This window comes from Agelaius phoeniceus, chromosome 18, assembly GCF_051311805.1.
Source record: "Agelaius phoeniceus isolate bAgePho1 chromosome 18, bAgePho1.hap1, whole genome shotgun sequence".
Taxonomy (NCBI): domain Eukaryota; kingdom Metazoa; phylum Chordata; class Aves; order Passeriformes; family Icteridae; genus Agelaius; species Agelaius phoeniceus.
Window position 1 is genome coordinate 5,696,585 of NC_135282.1, and position 18,851 is coordinate 5,715,435.

General features: G+C 43.5%; 1 protein-coding gene and 1 non-coding gene across 23 annotated transcripts in view; both read left to right on the forward strand.

Annotated features, from left to right (window-relative positions):
- Window positions 1–270: 270 nt before the first annotated feature.
- Window positions 271–18,851, forward strand: part of EP400 (E1A binding protein p400) — a 57,898-nt gene continuing 39,317 nt past the window's right edge. For 7 of the 22 annotated variants that reach the window (XM_077187999.1, XM_077188010.1, XM_077187992.1 and 4 more), the window contains exons 1-9: window positions 272–1,197; window positions 2,025–2,241; window positions 3,223–3,409; window positions 3,997–4,160; window positions 6,437–6,842; window positions 7,833–8,012; window positions 8,481–10,514; window positions 12,360–13,712; window positions 15,818–15,928. In XM_077187999.1, coding sequence (XP_077044114.1) covers window positions 12,390–13,712; window positions 15,818–15,928 — 1,434 coding nt within the window. In that variant the 5' untranslated portion in view covers window positions 272–1,197; window positions 2,025–2,241; window positions 3,223–3,409; ... (3 more) ...; window positions 8,481–10,514; window positions 12,360–12,389. Of the gene's footprint in view, window positions 1,198–2,024; window positions 2,242–3,222; window positions 3,410–3,996; window positions 4,161–6,436; window positions 6,843–7,832; window positions 8,013–8,480; window positions 10,515–12,359; window positions 13,713–15,817; window positions 15,929–18,851 lie in introns of all 22 variants that reach the window. The other 15 variants (XM_077187998.1, XM_077188000.1, XM_077187994.1 and 12 more) reach the window with 9 other exon arrangements.
- LOC129128686 (small nucleolar RNA SNORA49) lies at window positions 7,219–7,356 on the forward strand. The gene has a single exon (XR_008535328.1). It is a non-coding gene; the product is annotated as a small nucleolar RNA SNORA49 (small nucleolar RNA).

An 18,851-nucleotide genomic window follows, 5' to 3' on the forward strand; every position in this document is an offset into this window, starting at 1 on the left:
TGGTATCGCCGCGCGGGGCGGGGCGGGGCGGGGCGAGGGGCGGCCGTGAGGGGGCGCTGCGGGAGAGCGCGGCGGGCCCGGGGCGGGCATGGGGGTGCGGATGGGTCAGACCGTGCGGGATGTTACGGGGGTGGTACATGGCGTGCGGAGCGGGTCAGGCTGTGCGAGGGCGGTGCGGGGTGTGGGGGAAATCGCGGGATGTCACAGGGGTGTAGGGGGTAGTACATGGCGTGCGGAGCGGTGCGGGGCGCGCAGAGCAGGTCGAGCTGTGCGGGGTGTGCGGGATGTCGCAGGGTGTACGGGGGTAGTACATGGCGTGCGGAGCGGGTCACGCTGTGCGGGGGCTGTGCGGGGTGTGCGGAAGCGGTGCGGGGTGTGCGGGATGTCACAGTGTGTACAGGGTAGTACATGGCGTGCGGAGCGGCTCAAGCCGTGCGGGGGCGATGCGGGGTGTGCGGAATTTCACGGGGGTAGTACATGGTGTGCGGGGCCGGTGCAGGGTGTGCGGGATGTCACAGGGATAACGGGGGTAATCCATGGCGTGCGGAGCGGCTCAGGCTGTGCGGGATGTCACAGGAGTGTAGGGGGTAATCCATGGCGTGTGGAGCGGCTCAGGCTGTGCAGAGGCGGTGCGGGGTGTGCGGGATGTCACAGGGGTAACGGGGGTAATCCATGGCGTGTGGAGCGGCTCGGGCCGTGCGGTGGTGGCACAGGGATAACGGGGGTAATCCATGGCGTGTGGAGCGGCTCAGGCCGTGCGGTGGTGGCACAGGGCAGTGCGGGGACAGGGCACACCGGTCTCTGGCGGAGGTTGGTGCCGGTGCCGAGGAGCGGGCACGCAGCGCTCTGAGGGCACTGCCCAGCCCTGCTCTGCTCCGGGGCAGCGCCGGCACCCCGCGTACCGGGCTGGGATGGCCTCTACAGCCCGGACCATCCCGCCGCGCTGCTCCGGAACTGGCAGCGGTGACACCTGGCAGTCCCTCCTGTCACAGCTGCCGTCACCTCCCGTGCGTGTGACAGCACTGGCCTCTCTCCCTGACTGCAGCCCGTGAGTGCCTGGGCTGGAGAAAGCCGAAATTTGGCCATCCTTCATCTTCGAAGTACAAACATATCCAGTCCAGACGCAGAATGAGCTGCAGCAACTGGATAAATCTACTGGGACCATGAAGAATTCAAGTGGTTAATTTGGGTTAAAAGGTCAGTGACCATTGAGATCAACTCCCTTTACAGTTGTGCAGGAAGCAATTCTGCAACCATAACCCCCATTCTGTAGCAAAATCAAGTGAATGTAAAATTTAAATCAAGATATAGAAATGGGTAGAGCTTTGGAAGTGGTAGTCCAATGCACCATTTTATTGATAATGAGACACTTTATTAGGTAAAACTTTATTCAGTTCCAAAATAGTACTTCACATAGAGACTCATAATTAATTCTGACAGCAATTTAAAAAAAAGGCATGAACTTTAAAATAATGCTGTTACATCTAGTGCTTATATTAATGATTGAAGATTATGTGTAAGTTTTAAGCTTTGTAATTAAAGATAACTGCTTTAATGAGATTTTCTGTAATTGTAACATTATATCCACTACCAATTGTTACACATTTTAAAAACCCTCTGGAGAAAATCTTAGAGATCCTAGTAAGTGCTGCACATCTCATTTTCCATACGTTGGGTTTAAATTTGTACCCTCTGAGCCCAATTTGTTGCTTTCCTTAATTAGTGTTGTTGCATGAAATTTTTCCCTTTTGGTCATTTGATACCCTGATAGAGATTGGCTGTGTGTAGCTGTCAGCTCTCTGCAGGGTGTTGTTAGCAAAGATCTTGTCAGCTTCAGGAGTGGGTAAGTGCATCCTAGACTGACTTGCTGATTGAGTCACACCTCAGAGCTTCCAGGCAGGCAGGTCTGTTGGGGTGTGGTGGAAAGCTGATTTCACCAGCTTTGTAACAGGCTGTATTGCCACTTTCTTTGGTTCTCTTTGTCATTTCACTATTTTCTTTTCTGAAATTGCAATTTTTAACAGTCTCTCTGCAGGTGGAATGCCTTCTGTCCTTCAAGTGGCTCAGCAGATCAGCCAGGAGGAAAACCAACAGCAAAATGGACCAAATTTGTCAAATCTGCTTAATTCCTTACGTGCTGCACACAGCAGGCACCCAGCTCTGCCCCAGCAGGTACAACCAGCAGGGTGGCATAAGAACCATGTGCTTGTGGTCCCAGCTCCAGTTCCCTCACAACAACAGGTATATTTGTGTATTATACAACATTTATAAATACAACATTTCTATATTATCTTGTTTGGGGAGTGCTGACCTTGGTGTTTTGTGTGGAGACTTTGTGGATGGCAGAATTTATCACTCCAGCCTGGGGAGAAGGGAGCAAATAATTCCAGTATTTTTTTGCAGGTGACTTTGCCAAGCCTGATAATTTTCTTCAGACAGCTGTGGTATAGCTCAGCTGGGTATGAATCTTTACAAAAAGATTTTGTATTAATTTAAATTTAGAATGCTCTGTGAATACCTGTGCCTCTCATTTGGTTTTAATTAGTGCTGCAGATATACATGATTTTTCTTGAAGAAAGGAAAGGGGTGAGAAGGAATCAGACATGTTCTCTAGGGAAGTAGCATTTGTTCCTGTAATGAAGCCCTAGAAGGAGATTTAATTAAACAGAATCCATTATTTTAAATTTTTAGGCACCATTTTAAAATAAGGGGGGAGGGGGGATGACAATGAAAATTTGTGCTGCTTGTGCTGACTTGCCAGCTGTTGCAGGATGCTCACGTGTGTTAATCAAAATGCCAGAAACTAAATGTGTGTTTTAGGTGAACTTTTTAGGGAATTTTGTCCATCTGCCATCTGGCAGAGTATTTAAATTCTGTGAAATTTCTCACTGAATCAGCCAGCCCTTCTGATGGGATCTAGGGGTACCATATTTTAGGAGGAAAACCAAAAGTTCTCAAGACTGAGTAGCTCTGCATCCCAAGATTCTCTACTGATTTCTCATCTAACTTCTGCCTCACAAAGTCCTTCAGAAACTTTACAAAAAGCTGCACAAAATGCATTGTTCATTATCTTTTAATAAAGTGCAACTTCAAACACCATGGAATGTTTCCAAGGACTGAATAATTGTTTCTATTGATTATCCATGTAACATTTTTCACAGTGTCTGTCTTGGTTTTGTGTTGTGCAGTAGGAAACATAAGATTTATTATGTTTACTTGAAGGAAAATGAAATTCTGCAGCAAACAGCAGCACTGGGGAAGGAAAGTTTTTGATCTCTGAAACCTCTGCCCAAACTCCATGAGGCCCTACAGCACAAATCACACCATGATTTATCTTCTGGAAGAAATGCAGTGGATGGCAACAGATTTTTTTCAAGAAAGAAGATGAAAGATGATAATTGCCAAGAGAGTAATGTGAATTTGATATTTTCAACCAGAAAATAATAGGCAGCATTTACATGGTCAGGATGTGATCACTGGGGATCTGGGAGTTTGGGGTTGCCTTTCCACTGTTTGTAAATTTTAAACAGTACTCCTAAAGGAGTTGTAATTATTTTTTTTCTTTAGAAATGTGCTTTTTAGATAGAATTGGGTATAAAACTTAAAATAATTTTATGGTTTTATTTTAGGGTTAATGTGTCAAGAGGGTCTGGAACGTCAGTTCTATAAAGACAAATGTTTTAATGACAAGCATTGAATTAACTGCAGAGCTTGTCATTTGAGGGTGCTGCCCTGTTTGGGACTCCTGGTAACATGAGCACAATGCTCTATTTCCATGGTGGGGGCTCTTGGAACCTTTTAAAGTAACAGCAGCTGCTCTCTGCAGTGTCACATGACACGGGGCTCTTCCAGCTCCACTTTAATTCTGCCATCAGCTGGGAGCTTTTTCATCATTCTCAGACACTGTGCTATTATTGCTATTATTTTTTTAAACTGCAGCAGAAGAGCAGTAAAATATTTCTTTGTGGTTTTTTTTTTCTTTCACTGTAATTTAAGCACACAGACTGGTCTCTATTTGATGTGATTGGAATGGAAAACCAAATCATTTGCTATGAAGCACAAATGCTGCCAAAACTAAAGGTAACTGGAAAGTTTATTGAAGAGATCTCCTGCTCCCCTTCATCACCCAGGCTTGAACCAGTGAAGCTCCAACCAAACAGGTATGTAGTGTTCAAATTATTGATTTATTTTTATTGATTTTTCTTTTAAAGTAACAGATGAAAAAGAGTAATATTTGTGAGGGCTGAGAGGGTTTATTCAGAATTATTATTTTTTTTTTTAATCTTTTGTTTCCAAACTGATCACTGCTAAAGACTTTATGCCTTTAAAGCCTTCTCCCTCAGTCTTCTGAGGGAAAGCAGAGTGCTTCTTACTGCTTAATAGATATTTTCATTTATGAAAGCTCAGTTTTGATCTTTCTGGCCACACTCAAGAGTTTAAGTCACTTGTGGTTTTGATCAAACACTGAAAATTACTTCTGGAGTAGTTTCCTAAGCAGAATAATTAAATCTTCTCCTTCTAGTTAAGTACATTTTCAGATGTACTTGCAAAACAGTTAAAGATTTTTTTGGGGGGGGGGAGAAGGGGAGGGAAGGACAGAGGGAGAAAAAAATGCTCAGTTAAATTTTGAGCTTATTTGATTTTTGCTCCTGAGCCTTCCCTCAGAAGAGAAGTTAGGAGGGTTCAATTTTGAGTCTTAAAGCCAATGTAATTCTGCTGTAGAGCAATGTAGAGTTAAATCTTCCAATAAATTAGCCTGGAATGAGGAGAGTAGGGTCAGTGAAGCCCAAGACAGCTTGTGTGACACGTGGCTGTGACAGGTGACAAGGAGGATGTCCCTCACGTTCTTAGACTGTTCTTCCAGAAGAGAGCATTGGCAGTTCATGAAGGTAAGGGCTTGGAAGGGACAGCTGAAGTATATTTGTAAAACAGAAGAAGAACTCATTCTTTTTCTGTTTAGACATCTTTGCTTTCCTGGAAATAGCCTACACAAACCAGTGATTGTGAAATCAGCTCTTACAACTGCAGGGCTTCTGAAACTGTACCCATAGTTAAAGCTTTGCTCCATTAAGAAGTTTGACCCTAATTAGCATTTTCTGGGGAGCTCTCTTGCTGTCTCCAGACTCCAAAGATGACTAAGGGCTATGGCAGTTCTGCCATGCCCCTTCCATGTAATCCTTTGGAGATCAGAGCATTTGGTGTATTTGAATTTTACAGGATAGAGTGTTTCTTCTGTGTGTTGAGAGAAGCAGAATCCCTCCTGCTCTATGCTCTTCAGCTGGGTACCTCTTTCAGCTCAGATTACTGACTAAAAATAATATTTTTGCCAGTAGGCATAAACTAGAAAAGCAGATTTATTTTTCATTGCAATACCAAAGCAAACATTTGTCCTTGTATCACAAGTGTCAGCTTTTCTCCTGCTCTATTCTCCATTCATAGAACTCTTGCATGAGCTAAATTATCCTTATTTTCAAATTTGTTTTTTGCATAAGTTTTATCTGGTCACAATAGATTCAGAGAAGAATTTTGAATTTAAAGGGTATTCCAGAAGAAAGAGACAACTGAATCAACACCTGCACAAAATATATTTCTGGAATGAGTGTCATTGTTCCAGAACCCCCCTGTATGGCAGAGACCTGTTGGAAACTTGCCCTTGGATCAGTGAAAGAAAAATCTCTCAGCATTGTTCTGCCAGGATTAACAAGTGTTGCTGGGCTGGCTTTGCAAATTGCCTTCCATACTCCAGCACCTCAGAGGCTGTAAGGATCCATTGCAGGAACTCATTCTGACACTGAAACAGCAGCAGATTGCCCTGAAAGATTATATAATAATAATAATAATAATAATAATAATAATAATAATAATAATAATAATAATAATAATAATAATAATAATAATAATACCAGGTAATTGAGGCAAGTCCATGTGCAATCTTTGCACAGATTTGGTGGGTGTGTGCTGCCCTCCAGAACAGGGTATTTATGTGAACAACTGTAAAATGCTAAATGCAAAATAGGCTGCCTTGTTTTATTCTTTTTGCAGGCTACATTCCTCTATGCTGAACCTATTTGCATGTCAGATGTATAATTTTGGATCATTCTAGGATCTGAAACTCTCAATAGTTCCATGGCAACTGTTATTAGTTATATAACAATTCTACTTTATTTTGACATATCTTGTGTTTGTTGTGTTAATGCTGACAAAAAAGAAGTAGGAGTTGTAATAAGCTTCTCTTGGTAACTTTATGGATAGTATAATTTCCTCTTCATTTTTTTTTTCATTTACTTGATGTCAACTTAAAACTACATGTCCTGATTTACTTTCTACTACCTTTAGCCAGGTGCTTTGTGCTTCTTTGCAAATGTTACTGGTTTGGAATGGTTAATAGCCTAAGCAGTTAAAAATTAGTATAACAAAATTCTGATTTGTTTTGTAGAGATCTGTGTGTGTTCCCAGCTGTAGCTGTTGCTCCTCCCTGTTTGTATGGAGCAAATCCTTCTTACCCATGGACCATGGAATGCAACCCTGCAGTTCAGGCTCAAGGAGCAGGGATGGTGCAGGTATTGATGATTCAGGTATTGAACACCCACCACTGGCCACACCTGTGTGCAGGGGCTGTCTCTGACTGTGAGTGTCACCTGCAGAACCCTCAGCTTCTCGCTCATAACCAGGCAAGCTGGGAGCTCTGGCTGTCCTGCTTTGGCAGCTGAAAGCAGAAGGGACAGCAGGTGCTGATTTTGACACTGATGATTGCAATGCTCAGCATCCTGGAGCTTTTCTGAATTGCCATTTCCCCATGTGAATGAGTTAGTGAGAGTGGTGCTCTCAGCTGGCATTATCTGGTAAGAGGATCTCTTCCTCAAGCTCATAGTGAGTAGATGCTCGTGGTGGGAGGGAAAATGCTACAGGGAAGTTTAAGACATTTGCAAGATTCATTTACATAATTTCCTTATTTATTGAAGCAAATTAGGTATGTAGCTGTAGCTCAAATATGTAATTATATATGAAGTATGTCAGTCATATTACTATTTGATGAGGCATCTAGGGTGTTTGCAAGGAGTATGCCACTAGTTATCCTACCTTTATGAGCAATTTGTGCTTCAAATGCAGATGGTTTTTTTTCACAATAGCCATTTGATTAATTTGCTTTTGCTTTCATTATCTGTAGCTATTTACATTGTTAGTACTTTAAGTGTAGTTGGTGTTTTTATGTTGGCCGTTCCTCAGCCTTACTCCAGGGGCTTTTATTTTTGTGGAGTGCCCTGGCATTGCCTGAGGATAAATTGAAAGTCTGCTCCTTTCCCTCCCCAGTAAGATTCTCTGTATCCTCTGGGGCCTACAATTTGAGCAAACATGAACAAAATATTGAAGTTTTTTCTTATTTTTTATTCCTAATTGCATCATTATGCTTTCTGTTAGATGCAGTATAAAACATACAAGAATACTTTGCCTTAAAGCAACACAAGGCAGCACAACAGAAGGGATTTGATTTAGTCAATAGACAAGAAAAATGATGGAGCTTGTGCAGGAATAACAATTCAGTCAGATGTGCTGATGAGGCCATGATGTGATTACTTGTAATAGGTATTCAGATTTTATATGGCTGACTGCACCATAAATTAAGAGTTTAAATGATAGATTAATTATGAACTGTGTAGATCTGTAATGTGGGCAGTAAGATAACTTGAAATGTTTGCACACTTAATGTAGGTTGTGGAAGTAATAAGAAAGCAAATTTTCCAATCTTCTCACTCTGTTAAAAAAAGTTTGTTTAGAGATTTATCCTATATTAATGTCAATTTGTAATTAAGTTGCTTGTTCCCCCATTTTAGGAATTCAGAAAAAGCTTCAACCAAGAGAAGTGATCCTTCTGTGCTGTCCTGTCTTCCCACACTCCCTGCACAGGTGGCAGTCACACAGATGTGATTCCTCTTGTCTTCTGTGACACTGATGGACACAGAGATGGGATGGTGTGACAAAAGAGCAAGAGGCAGAGATAGCCACACATACAGGTGAATTTCATGCTAAGAAATCAGTGTTTTAAAATCAAAAGCAGAGAGAAGATGATTAGGGGAGAAACTAGGATTTTTGGTTGAGGTCACCCTGGTAGTTTAAGTAACTTGGTCTTTCAAGATGCCTTCAAAGATTTTATCATACCCCTTCCCTTCAAACTAGGGGGAAAATAAAAATCATGTCCTTCCCACACTGCTGCTTCTGTTCCTGTCTTTCCCTCCCACTTTCATCTAACAAACCATCTGGACTTGTGTGTTGGGGCAGCCAAAATAAATGTGGGTGTTTTCAGCCCTTGATAAAGAAAATATGTCATTCTTGATGATCATTGAGTTTCAGATCCAGTGATGAGATGCTGTGTGTGTAGGTCTAAGAAGGAGTTTGTATTTGAAAGCTTCTCTCAAGTGTTTCTTGCCTTGGAAGGATGTGCTGAGTGCACAAGGAATGTAATGGGTTTCTTTGTTTTACAGGTTTGTAAGTGGTGATTCTATTGAAGAGAGGCTGTTGAAAAAGAGTATTAAACATGATTCAAGAACTGGCTGCTCAGGGAGGGCATTGTTCAACAGACTGTTTATCCCAGGTACTGTAACATCAAGAATGTGAGCAGTTAGTTGATGATACATAAAAAATAAGTGTTTACTAGATCTGAGACAATTTTGAAAAGGTGATGGTTTATTTATTTCTAGGCTTCTTTGGGAACCAGTGGTGTATGTTCATGGTTAAATTGAGTAGAAATCCTGAATGTCAGCTCATATAGAAAATCAGAAGGTAACAATATCTAATAAATATTGATAATATTGATAAATTGTAATAAAGATTTGCTTGTTCCAATGATAATGTTACCCTTTTATTTACATTGTTTTTATCAATCAAAAGCAACATCTGCAGCAAAAGGTGCCAAATACATCTGTAATCTGACTTTTCTAAACTTTGATTTTAGGATGACTAAATTATTTTTGCATTTTTTCTTAAAGGTCTTGCATCATATCAGTGATGTGGTTAACTCTTGCAACAATGTTTATCACTCTCCAAAGCAACACCAAAATTGTTACATAAAAACCACTGCAGGTCCAGAGGGGAAGGAGAGTTTAAGTCGAAACATTGTGAGGACTTGGGAGCTTTTGGGGTCTTTATTGTTGTTTTTTTTTTTTCCCTTTTTAATTCCTCATTGCTGTTAGAGTACTACATGAGTGTTTACTAAGCAAAAACATAACTAGATTTTAGAATTTTGAATAGCTTGGTATACAAACAAATGTTAGTAAATACATTCTCCTAACAGTATGACTAATATAGGTTATATTTATTACATTTCCATACACTTAGGAATATGAATTTCCCCAATGTTATGACAATATGACCTTGGATGTGTCATTTTGCACTACCAGTGTGTTAAAAGTAAGGGAGGGGAGCTGTTTATTTTAACTTTTTAGTGGTAGGATGTAAATTGTTTTCAGTCAAGACTATTAATAAGTATGAATTTGGAGACAGGGCACTTTTGATTATGTATTTTTGGTACCTAAAAATTGTATTTTTGTATTTATTTATTCCAGAATGTAGGTGGTCATCCTCTTTGTGTTAGACAAGCCTGTGCAAACCACCAGAATTCTGAGTGTATTCAAATCTGTATAAATCACTTTGAGTGGATGACAATGACTACTAAAAAAAGAAGTTCCTCAAATAGATTTCTCTAAGTTTACTTTTACCGTCAATATTTTCTCAGATTTAACAGTAAATCACTGGTGGTCTGATTGGTGAATTTCTTTTCTCTTAATCACGAATGAATTTCACGGGGACCTTTTTCTCATCAAAGGCTCTGTGATGATCTTGAGCCTTAAGTAGTGTTTACTGTCCAAGAATCAAATCTGTGCTTGTGTTGATGTAAAGAAAAGCCTGAAGTGCGGCTCCATGTACCAAAGTTCTTCCTCATGTCCGGGTGGACCCTCCTGAGCATCAGTGAGTGCGCGTTGTCTCTTGTCCTGTCACCTGCACCACCGAGCAGAGCCGGCCGTGCTCCGCGCTCCCTGCACGCCCTGACAGACGGGGATGGGGCTCCCTCTCAGCTCGGGGCCCAACAGCGCCGTCGGAGATGCTCCAGCCGCTCCATCTCCGTTGTTCCCCGGCCGGCCCCGCTCCGGGCGCTCCCAGCCTCTCCTGCCCTGGGGGCTCAAGCCCCGCCAGCTGCAAGTGCGGCTTTTCACACCGTGTATTGAAGAGTAGCGACAGCCTCGCTCCGTGCGCGGACAGAAACTGCCCTTTGCTGGCTGCTTCCCCTGCCCTGCCTCTGCTACAATAAATATCATTTCTCTGCACTGTCGCCGAGGCCGTTCCTATCGCGACAGGGCCCGCTCCACGGAGCGCGCAGGCGCGGGGCTGGCGCAGGCGCGGCGCGGCCCGTGGGTGGCGGCGCAGGCGCGGCGGGACGCGGTTTGTCTCCTGCCGGCGCTGGTAGCGGCGCCCCCGCCCGCGCTTCCTGCCCGCAGCGAATGGAACCCGCGGCGCCCGCGGTAAGTGCGGCCCGCAGGGCCCGCCCGGGCCCGGCTGCGCGCCCCGCTCCGCCCCGAACGGCCCCCGCCGGCCCCGCCGCCGCACCGGGGGCGGCCGCGGAGGGACGGGCCCGCCCGGCGCAGGGCGGGGGACGCGGGGCGGGCAGGGCCGGGCCGGGCCGGGGGAGCGCGGCCCCGGCGGGGGGAGCTCCGGGCGGGGGGCGCTCCCGCGGAGCGGCGGCGGGGCCGGGCTTCGCCCCCGGCCGGGCGGCCCCGCCGCGCTGCTCGCACACAAAAGGCGATCCCTGCTTCGGGACCTCCCTTATCGGCCTGTAATTAATTAAGTGTTTTCACTGGGGCCGTAAGTGTTAGTGAGGTGCGGGTAATTAAAATAATAAGACCTTGTTGCTGGTGGTATCTTTTGAATCTTAATTATTTGGTATCGGCGCTGTGAAATAACCACAATACCTCGAAGAATAGCAGTATTGTTAAATCTTTTAGAAAAGCGGCCTGTAAGGAGTGCAGCTTTTTCCTCTTCCCGCTCTACGGAGCTCGCTCGCTCAGGTTTGAGCTCCGGAGAGTGGGAGAGCCGAGACCCGGTGCGGAAAGCTGAGACCCGCCGGGTGAGCCCCGGTGCGGGAGAGGCGGAACCCGGCCGGAGGAGCCGCTGTGCCGGCTGCGCTCCGCGGTACCCCCGGCACGGGAGGTCCCGGGCTCTCGGCCCCCTGTCGCTGCTGGCACGTGTGTGACAGCGCTGCTCTGCTCCACCTTCCCGGACAGCCGCCTCTCTCCCGGGGCAAGGAAGGGAATCTCCATCCGCAGGGCTTGGGTGGATGGCTGCAGACAGCGCAGGGCAGGGCAGCGCTGGCTGGGATGTGCTCCGTGCCTGGGCAGCGGGAGAGCCGGCAGCTGCATCCCGCCGCTTCCCAGCAGCGCTGCCGTGCCGAGGTGCTGCTGCCTGTTGCCGCCTGCGACCAACTTGGAGTTAGGAACACAAAGGAGTGGCGGCATGTTTGTGTGTGTTTAGCCTGAAGTGCTAAAAGTGAAAGTGTTGCTTTTAAAAGAGGGGAGAGATTTTGAAAGGAAAAAAAAAAACCCATCAGGTTTCGTTTTCTCTTGCTGCTATTTCTGTGTGACTCCCAGCTCTGAATCTACCTGTCAGTGCATGTCATTGGAATTTTTGTTTGTCTGTGATTGAAATACAAAACCAGAACGTTTTGAAATTTCGGGGTAGCTTGACTCAATAAACAGCATTTTAAATGAAATGCAGATTTGGTTAATTTTCATCTCTTTTTGTGTTCTGAAGGAAAGAGAAGGCAAAGTTGAGGATCAAGTACAGTAGTTTTACATACATTAAGATGACTTGGCCTTCAGTAGTTCGAACAATAAAGTTGAAGATTCTGTCCATCTTCTTATTTTTAGTTGCTGTTGAAACAATGAACTATATGTTTTAGCAATTACAATAACTATGCATTAAGAGTTAAAAGCACGGAAACATTGGTAATAATGAACATGAAAAAAGAGTAGATGCCTTTGATGCTGGAGACCGTTTTTTCTTGAAGTTCCAGAGCAAGGGAAAAAGTCCTGTTCTTTTTTTTATTACTTGAAGTCATTCTGCCTAGCTAAGGGGAACACAACATTTGTAAGACTATTCAATAGCAGTATTAGCTAGAGAAATTTATGAGGGATTTAAGTGAGATTTGGTTGTGCTGAGGGTTTTGGATCATTTGAAACATTTTAAGTAACTGCAAACCCCAGATAACAGTGTTCTTACTGTAAGGTAATCTTTCTAGTTGTAACTAAATAGTTTCAGTTGCAGAAGAGTTTTTACATTCCCTGAATGTCTGTTTCTGTGTATTTCTTTAGACTATACTGTAAAACCTTAGATCAGTGAGAATGCACCATGGCAATGGTCCTCAGAATGCCCAGCGCCAGCTCCAGAGGTCCAGGTCCTTCACGGGCAGTGAGGGAGAAGAGCAGCAGGCCAACTTACCCCAGTCCCCCGCAGCCTCCTTCGCGCCCTCCGCGAGCCCCTCGGCGCCGCAGTCGCCCAGTTACCAGATCCAGCAGTTCATCATGAGCCGCAGCCCCGTGGCCGGGCAGAACGTGAACATCACCCTGCAGAATGTGGGCCCGGTGGCCTCGGGCAACCAGCAGATCACGCTCACCCCGCTGCCGCTGCCAAACCCCACGTCCCCCAGCTTTCAGTTCAGCCCCCAGCAGAGGCGCTTTGAGCACGGCTCCCCCTCGTACATCCAGGTCACCTCTCCGCTGCCCCAGCAGGTGCAGTCCCAGAGCCCCACCCAGCCCAACCCGGTGCCGGTGCAGGCGCTGCCCAACGTCCGCGCGGGCACCCCCGGGCCCGGCCTGGGCATGTGCGGCCAGAGCCCCACCAGAGGCTTTGTGGATGCCAGCGTGCTCGTGAGGCAGATCAGCCTGAGCCCTTCCAACGGCGGGCACTTCGTGTACCAGGAAGGACCAGGGATTGCGCAGATTGCTCAAGGAGCTGCTGCACAGGTGCAGCTGCCATCGTCCGGCCCGCCCGGCACCGTGAGGGAGCGCCGGCTCTCGCAGCCGCACTCGCAGTCTGGGGGCACCATCCACCACCTCGGCCCTCAGAGCCCCGTGGCCAGCGGGGCAAACATGCAGTCTTTGACTAGCCCGGGCCACATCACGACAACCAGCTTGCCACCCCAAATCAGCAATATTATCCAGGGACAGCTAATGCAACAGCAGCAGCAAGTGCTTCAAGGGCAGCAGCTGAGTAGACCCATTGGATTTGACAGGACTTCTGGTGGGTTGATAGCAGGAGTTGGAGGCCCGAGTGCGTTTGGAATGACATCACCTCCTCCTCCCACAAGTCCTTCACGGGCCACTGTGCCACAGGGGCTGTCGAGTCTTCCTCTCACTCCTACAGCTAACACAGCGGTGAAAAAACAGCCCAAAAAGTTGGAGGAGATTCCTCCTGCCAACCAAGAAACTGCTCAAATGAGAAAACTATGTTTGGATCATCACCACAAGCAGATGGAAATTCTTAAGGAAACTTTTAAGGAATGTTTGATTGAACTGTTTTTCCTGCAACATCTTCAAGGGAATATGATGGACTTTTTAGCTTTTAAGAAGAAACATTGTGTTCCTCTGCAAGCATATCTGAGGCAAAATGACTTGGATCTGGAGGAGGAAGAAGAGGAAGAACAATCTGAGGTCATCAATGATGAGGTAAGAAACTTTGTTGGAATAAAATCATAGATGAAGTTGTAGCACTGGGATTGTGAATTATTAAAGAAAGGGACAGGACATGAAAAATCATATTTGCTTGGTGAAGTATGGTAGCTTTTCATAAAATAGCTGGCCTGAAAGAGTGCAGTTCTGCTGGGTAGTGCGATTCAATGGGTTGGTTTGAGTGTGCTGTTAGATTTTTGGATTTAAAGTAAGAGCATAGAGAGAGAGCTTTACCTGTCCTAGCTGCACACAAATAAAGATGGTAGAAGTGTGGAAATGGTTTTAAGCTCTCAGACTGTTCTGTTATGACTAGGAATCATAGTTTGAATTTCACTTAGCTAGACTTGGACAAACCAAAAAAGAATGAGCAAAAGCATTACAAGAGGTTAACCTGACTCATGTGAGTTCTAATCATAGATGTAACTGAAGTTCAATGTTGCTGCAACCAACAAAAAATGTGAATTAATCTAATTAGTGAGGGAGAACATGTGTAAGGGTCCACAGTCATGTATTACATTATTCAGGGTGCCCTGGAGCTCTGTGTGTGAGCTGCTGTTTAAAGAATTAACAACCAGCACTTACAGACTGGACATTGACAAGTTCACTTTGTTACTTATGCAAAGGTTTAAATTACTAACTTGAATTCACTGCTTATTGATGGCAAAGAACTTGAAAGAAGCTCGCCACAAACAGGTGCTGTGCAGCTTTTCCTGCACTTTTGTACCCATCTGTGGGTGCTGGAGCACTGGTCTGGTGCAGAGCCTGCCCTCAAGCCAACATGGCAAGTGGTTGCAGCAGGGCAGATAGAACTGGTGCCCCTGCACCTCTTGGCACTCATAAATATCTTCTAAAATTTGTGAATTATGTAGCTGCCAGTTTGTAGAAGAACCAATATTTTGTAAAGAACCTTGTGTGTCTTTGAATACCCTGTGGAAATGAGTGCCTTCTCTCAAATTTAATGGTTCTTAGGTATGAATCATTAGCAATCATACCTTCAGTTGGAATTAGTGGGAAATTTTAACAGAATAATGGCTGAAGTTTAATTTGTTCAGTACTTTGTTGTATAAACTTCTTAATTAGGTAAAATATATTTCTGCTTGTGACAGTTACTGACAATTTTGAAGGAATCATTACTTTATATAGTAACATAAAAGCTAGCCTGTTACTGTAATTTATTGACAATGGATATTCAGTATTTTTTTTCACCTGGTTTGTGTTTTGTCAAATTGTTTAGGTGTTCTTGTTGGGTTACGTGTTTGTCAGCTGAAATAACCAGGTATTTTTAACTACCATCTGCACACTTTGAGGGATCTTTAGTGGGTGTAAATGGTACAGGTTCCTTGAAGTCAGTGGTGGTGCTACACTTTAAATGAGTTCAGTCTCTACCCCGTGGTGTTTTGGGTTGAGAATTTGCTGTACTTCGCTGCCTTCTCGTGGTGGATCCTCTTTTGTTTGTGGAAGCTTCTTGTCCCTGTAACTGCTGGAGAATTTTGCAAAGTGCAACAGCAAAAGTCTTTTTGTGTTTTCAAGTGATGAATCCTTCTGAAAGATTAAGATACCTTTTGAGTATGTTCTTTCTTTGTATTTTGTTGTCGTCTTCTGTTTTATTTCCCCCTCCCCTCTATCACTTTCTGCTAAAGCAACGTGCTTCATCCCTTGCCTGGAAGGTTGATTTCTTTGGGAATTGGAGGGGAGAGTGAATGGTGGCTTGTGCTCATTGCTTAAATAAATGTTGAAGCTCTCTTACGTTCAAACTGTCTGTCATGCTAATTTGTTGTCTGTTAGCAGCAGCAATCATTCAATTTAAAGCACACTTTTATGTTAACTGGATTTAAGAAAACGTTTCCAGTGACAGAAGTCACAATAAACAGTCACAATAAACAGTCAAGGCTGTGCTCTGTTCTGCTATTAAAAGTAAGACAGAACTCTAAAAATGGGCTGTGCTCAAAACAAGCTGTACTGGTGGTGGTTTAGTTATTATCCCCTCTTCAGTGAGGTGCCATCAGTACCAAAGGAGTGTGTTGAACATTTAAAAAAAAGAAAAACTTCTAAAAAGAAAATGATTCTCCCTTCTTTTTTTTTTCCCAAAATATTTCTCTCAGGTAAAGGTTGTGACAGGAAAGGATGGGCAGACTGGTACTCCTGTCGCTATAGCAACCCAGCTTCCTCCAAATGTTTCTGCTGCTTTTTCATCCCAGCAGCAACCATTTCAGGTACTTTTCAATGGTTCTAAAATGTAGTTTCATCCCAGATTTTTTTTCTTCATTCAGATTTGATATTTCTTAGATGAATTAGAATTTTCCCAAGAGCCCATCCCTTATCATCTAAACAAAATCAAAAAACCTCTGCAGTCTTCAAATGCATCAGTATAACTGAAGCCTTGAGGAAGTTAAAGCTTTGTCTCCAGGTTGCTGGCTTATTGCATTAACTTTCAGCTTGAATGTTTTCACTTTGGTTTGTTTGTCTTTGTATCCCTAATGCATTTGGTTCATTTGTGCATTCTGCGTAGTGATGATATGGATTCTTTGTCTGTGGCATTGTAATTGTGGATTTCTTCTAAAATTCTTTTCTTTTTTTTCTTCCCCTTATGTATTAAAGGTTTTGAGTGTGGCTACGGAAGGTTTTGGATTTGCCTTTCCTGAAATGTGTTAAACAACAATACTAATCCTCTGACACAATTTGTTTTAAATAATTAACTGCTTTCCATTAGCTCTGCCATAAATATTGGAAAGAAGAAACAGAAGTGCTTATTTTTATTATAAAAGTCCTTTTTAACAATTTTTTTCTTTTTTCATGAGGAATGCTGGAGAAAGCTAAGAAATAAATGTGATAATCAGTTAAAATGTTTGTGGATCAGTGATGATACAGCTTTTCAGTTCAGTGTGGTTTTATGCAGCTGCCTTCAACTCTGTTACCCAGACATCACTGCATACGTACCCTGAGAAGTAATATACCCTAATTCCATCTGCAACTAAAATATTTACCTTTTAGCTCAACGATATGCTTAGCAGGTGTTGCAGGGCTCTGCTGTACATGCTCTGCTGCCTTTATCTGGGCTTTGGAAGTGGAAAGTGAAATGAAATACAGGATGGGTTGTGTTCCTGTGTGTAACAAATGGGATGTTCCCTGTGATATTGTACAAAGGAGTTGTGCAGCAAAGGGGATTGCACTGGGAGCTCTTCCTGAGGGCCAGTACTGACATGTCTTGGCAGTCTTCTTAGGTAGTCAGGCTTCATTTAAGCTGTTTAAAATACCTCATATTATATCAGGTTATTTATTGTAGTGATTAGGGTTACCACAAGCTGTAGCTGCAGCAGTGGTGAGACTTTTGAAGGTATTGTACCATTCAGTTTCAGGGAAACTGGTTCATGCTAAAAACGCACAAAACTCTCTGTGTGGTACTGACCTTTTAGCACAAACTGCTAACAGAAAGTGGCATTTCTTTCCATCAGTCTTGCTCTTTGCAACTGTTTATGGAGAAATAATGTGTCCCAATCAGCATCACCATTCAAATCCCAGTGCAGAAGTGCAGTGCTCAGAGTGATTATTGTGTGCATGCTGCATAATCATGACCTCGGGACAGCTACATTATTTTAATTAAAGTTGGGACAGTTTTAGTCTAATATTATTGGTATGTGACTGCAATTTTTGAAGACATAACCTGTCTGCTCTCTGAAGAGTCTGGCCTAAATTACATGGTGATAATGCAGACAGCTGGGAGGCATATTCTTAAGCAAATGTCACTCAAAAATCCTAAAGTAGACATACAGCCTGAAACTGTGAGTATGCAGTCATCCAGAGGGAGAGAGCAGGTGAGATAAATGGCATTTAATGTGGAGTTCGAAGAATATAATTTCTTAAACTGATGTCCCAGCAGCATCTGATGCAAATGGGACATAAACTGAATTTGTTAGTCAATTCAGTAGCATTTGCCTAATCAATTCTTGTGGCTTATTTTGAAAATTCTGTGAATACCCAGGTCTATGATGTTCTGCCAGACACTGGCTGTTGAACCTAAAATATGCTGCATGTCTACCTTGTGACAAGACAAATATTTGAAAACTTAATCCCTATTGAATGTGAAATGGCAGTGAACTGTGAATATGAGTCAGAGACACTTAAAAGCAGAATTTACATCTTAAGGCTGTAGCTGTATGGCTGGAGTAGCTGCAAATGCCCTCAGAGCAGCAGAGAGATTAAGTGTTATTAATTCATAGCTATTGATTGAGTCTGAGAGGCATGAGATATATTCAGCTCAAAAAGGAGCATTTGAAACCCAATCATTGTAGGTGATGTTGGCTGTGATTATTAATAGCATGCAGTGAAGCACTGAAGATGCAGGATGTCACTGCTGTGATTTATTTCAATGCAGACTGGTGTTTACCTCTGTGGGTCTAATTTACATTGGTAAAGTTTTGGTAAAAATCAGAGGAGAAAATACCTCTGAATAAAGTAAAACAAAAAATTATGGGAAATTAATGTCTTTCAATGTTGTCATAAAAAAAATTCACATTTGCAAACCCTTACTATACCTCAACATGTTTAAGGTCTAACCATTAGAAAAGTACACTTTGAGAACTAGAGTGCTAAATTAATTCATTTCCCAGGATGCAGAGACTGCCATACATAAACTCTGTCTTTGTATTTTCTGATGGAATCTCTTATGACAGTTTTTGGGATAGTCCTTATTTTTCTCATATTAAGTTTCACAGTAAAATATTTGGTACAGCATAACCAAATACTGAGGAGAATTTAAAAATTACTTGGAAACTCACTGAAAGGAATTGGATTGCACAGACACTTATGGACATTAATAGGTACTTGCCAGTATGTTGAGGGCCCAAAGAGCATTAAAATTGTCATATACCTGAATTTGTTGCTTCAGTAATCCTGTATGTGAGCCTGTCACCTGTGCTTGATGCTGAAAGGATTCTCTGGGACAGGTTCTTGCTATCATTGCTGATATTAAATGTAGTGATTTACAAATAAAGTTTGAATGCACTGTGTAATCTTACTGAAGCTAAATTCCAGCTTGCTGAATCAGAGCCCAGTGATTCCTTTTGCATCTCAATATCAACAGTGCTCTTCCAGGCTTGTTAATTCATAGTTTGTGTGCTGTTTATCCTCAGACAAAAT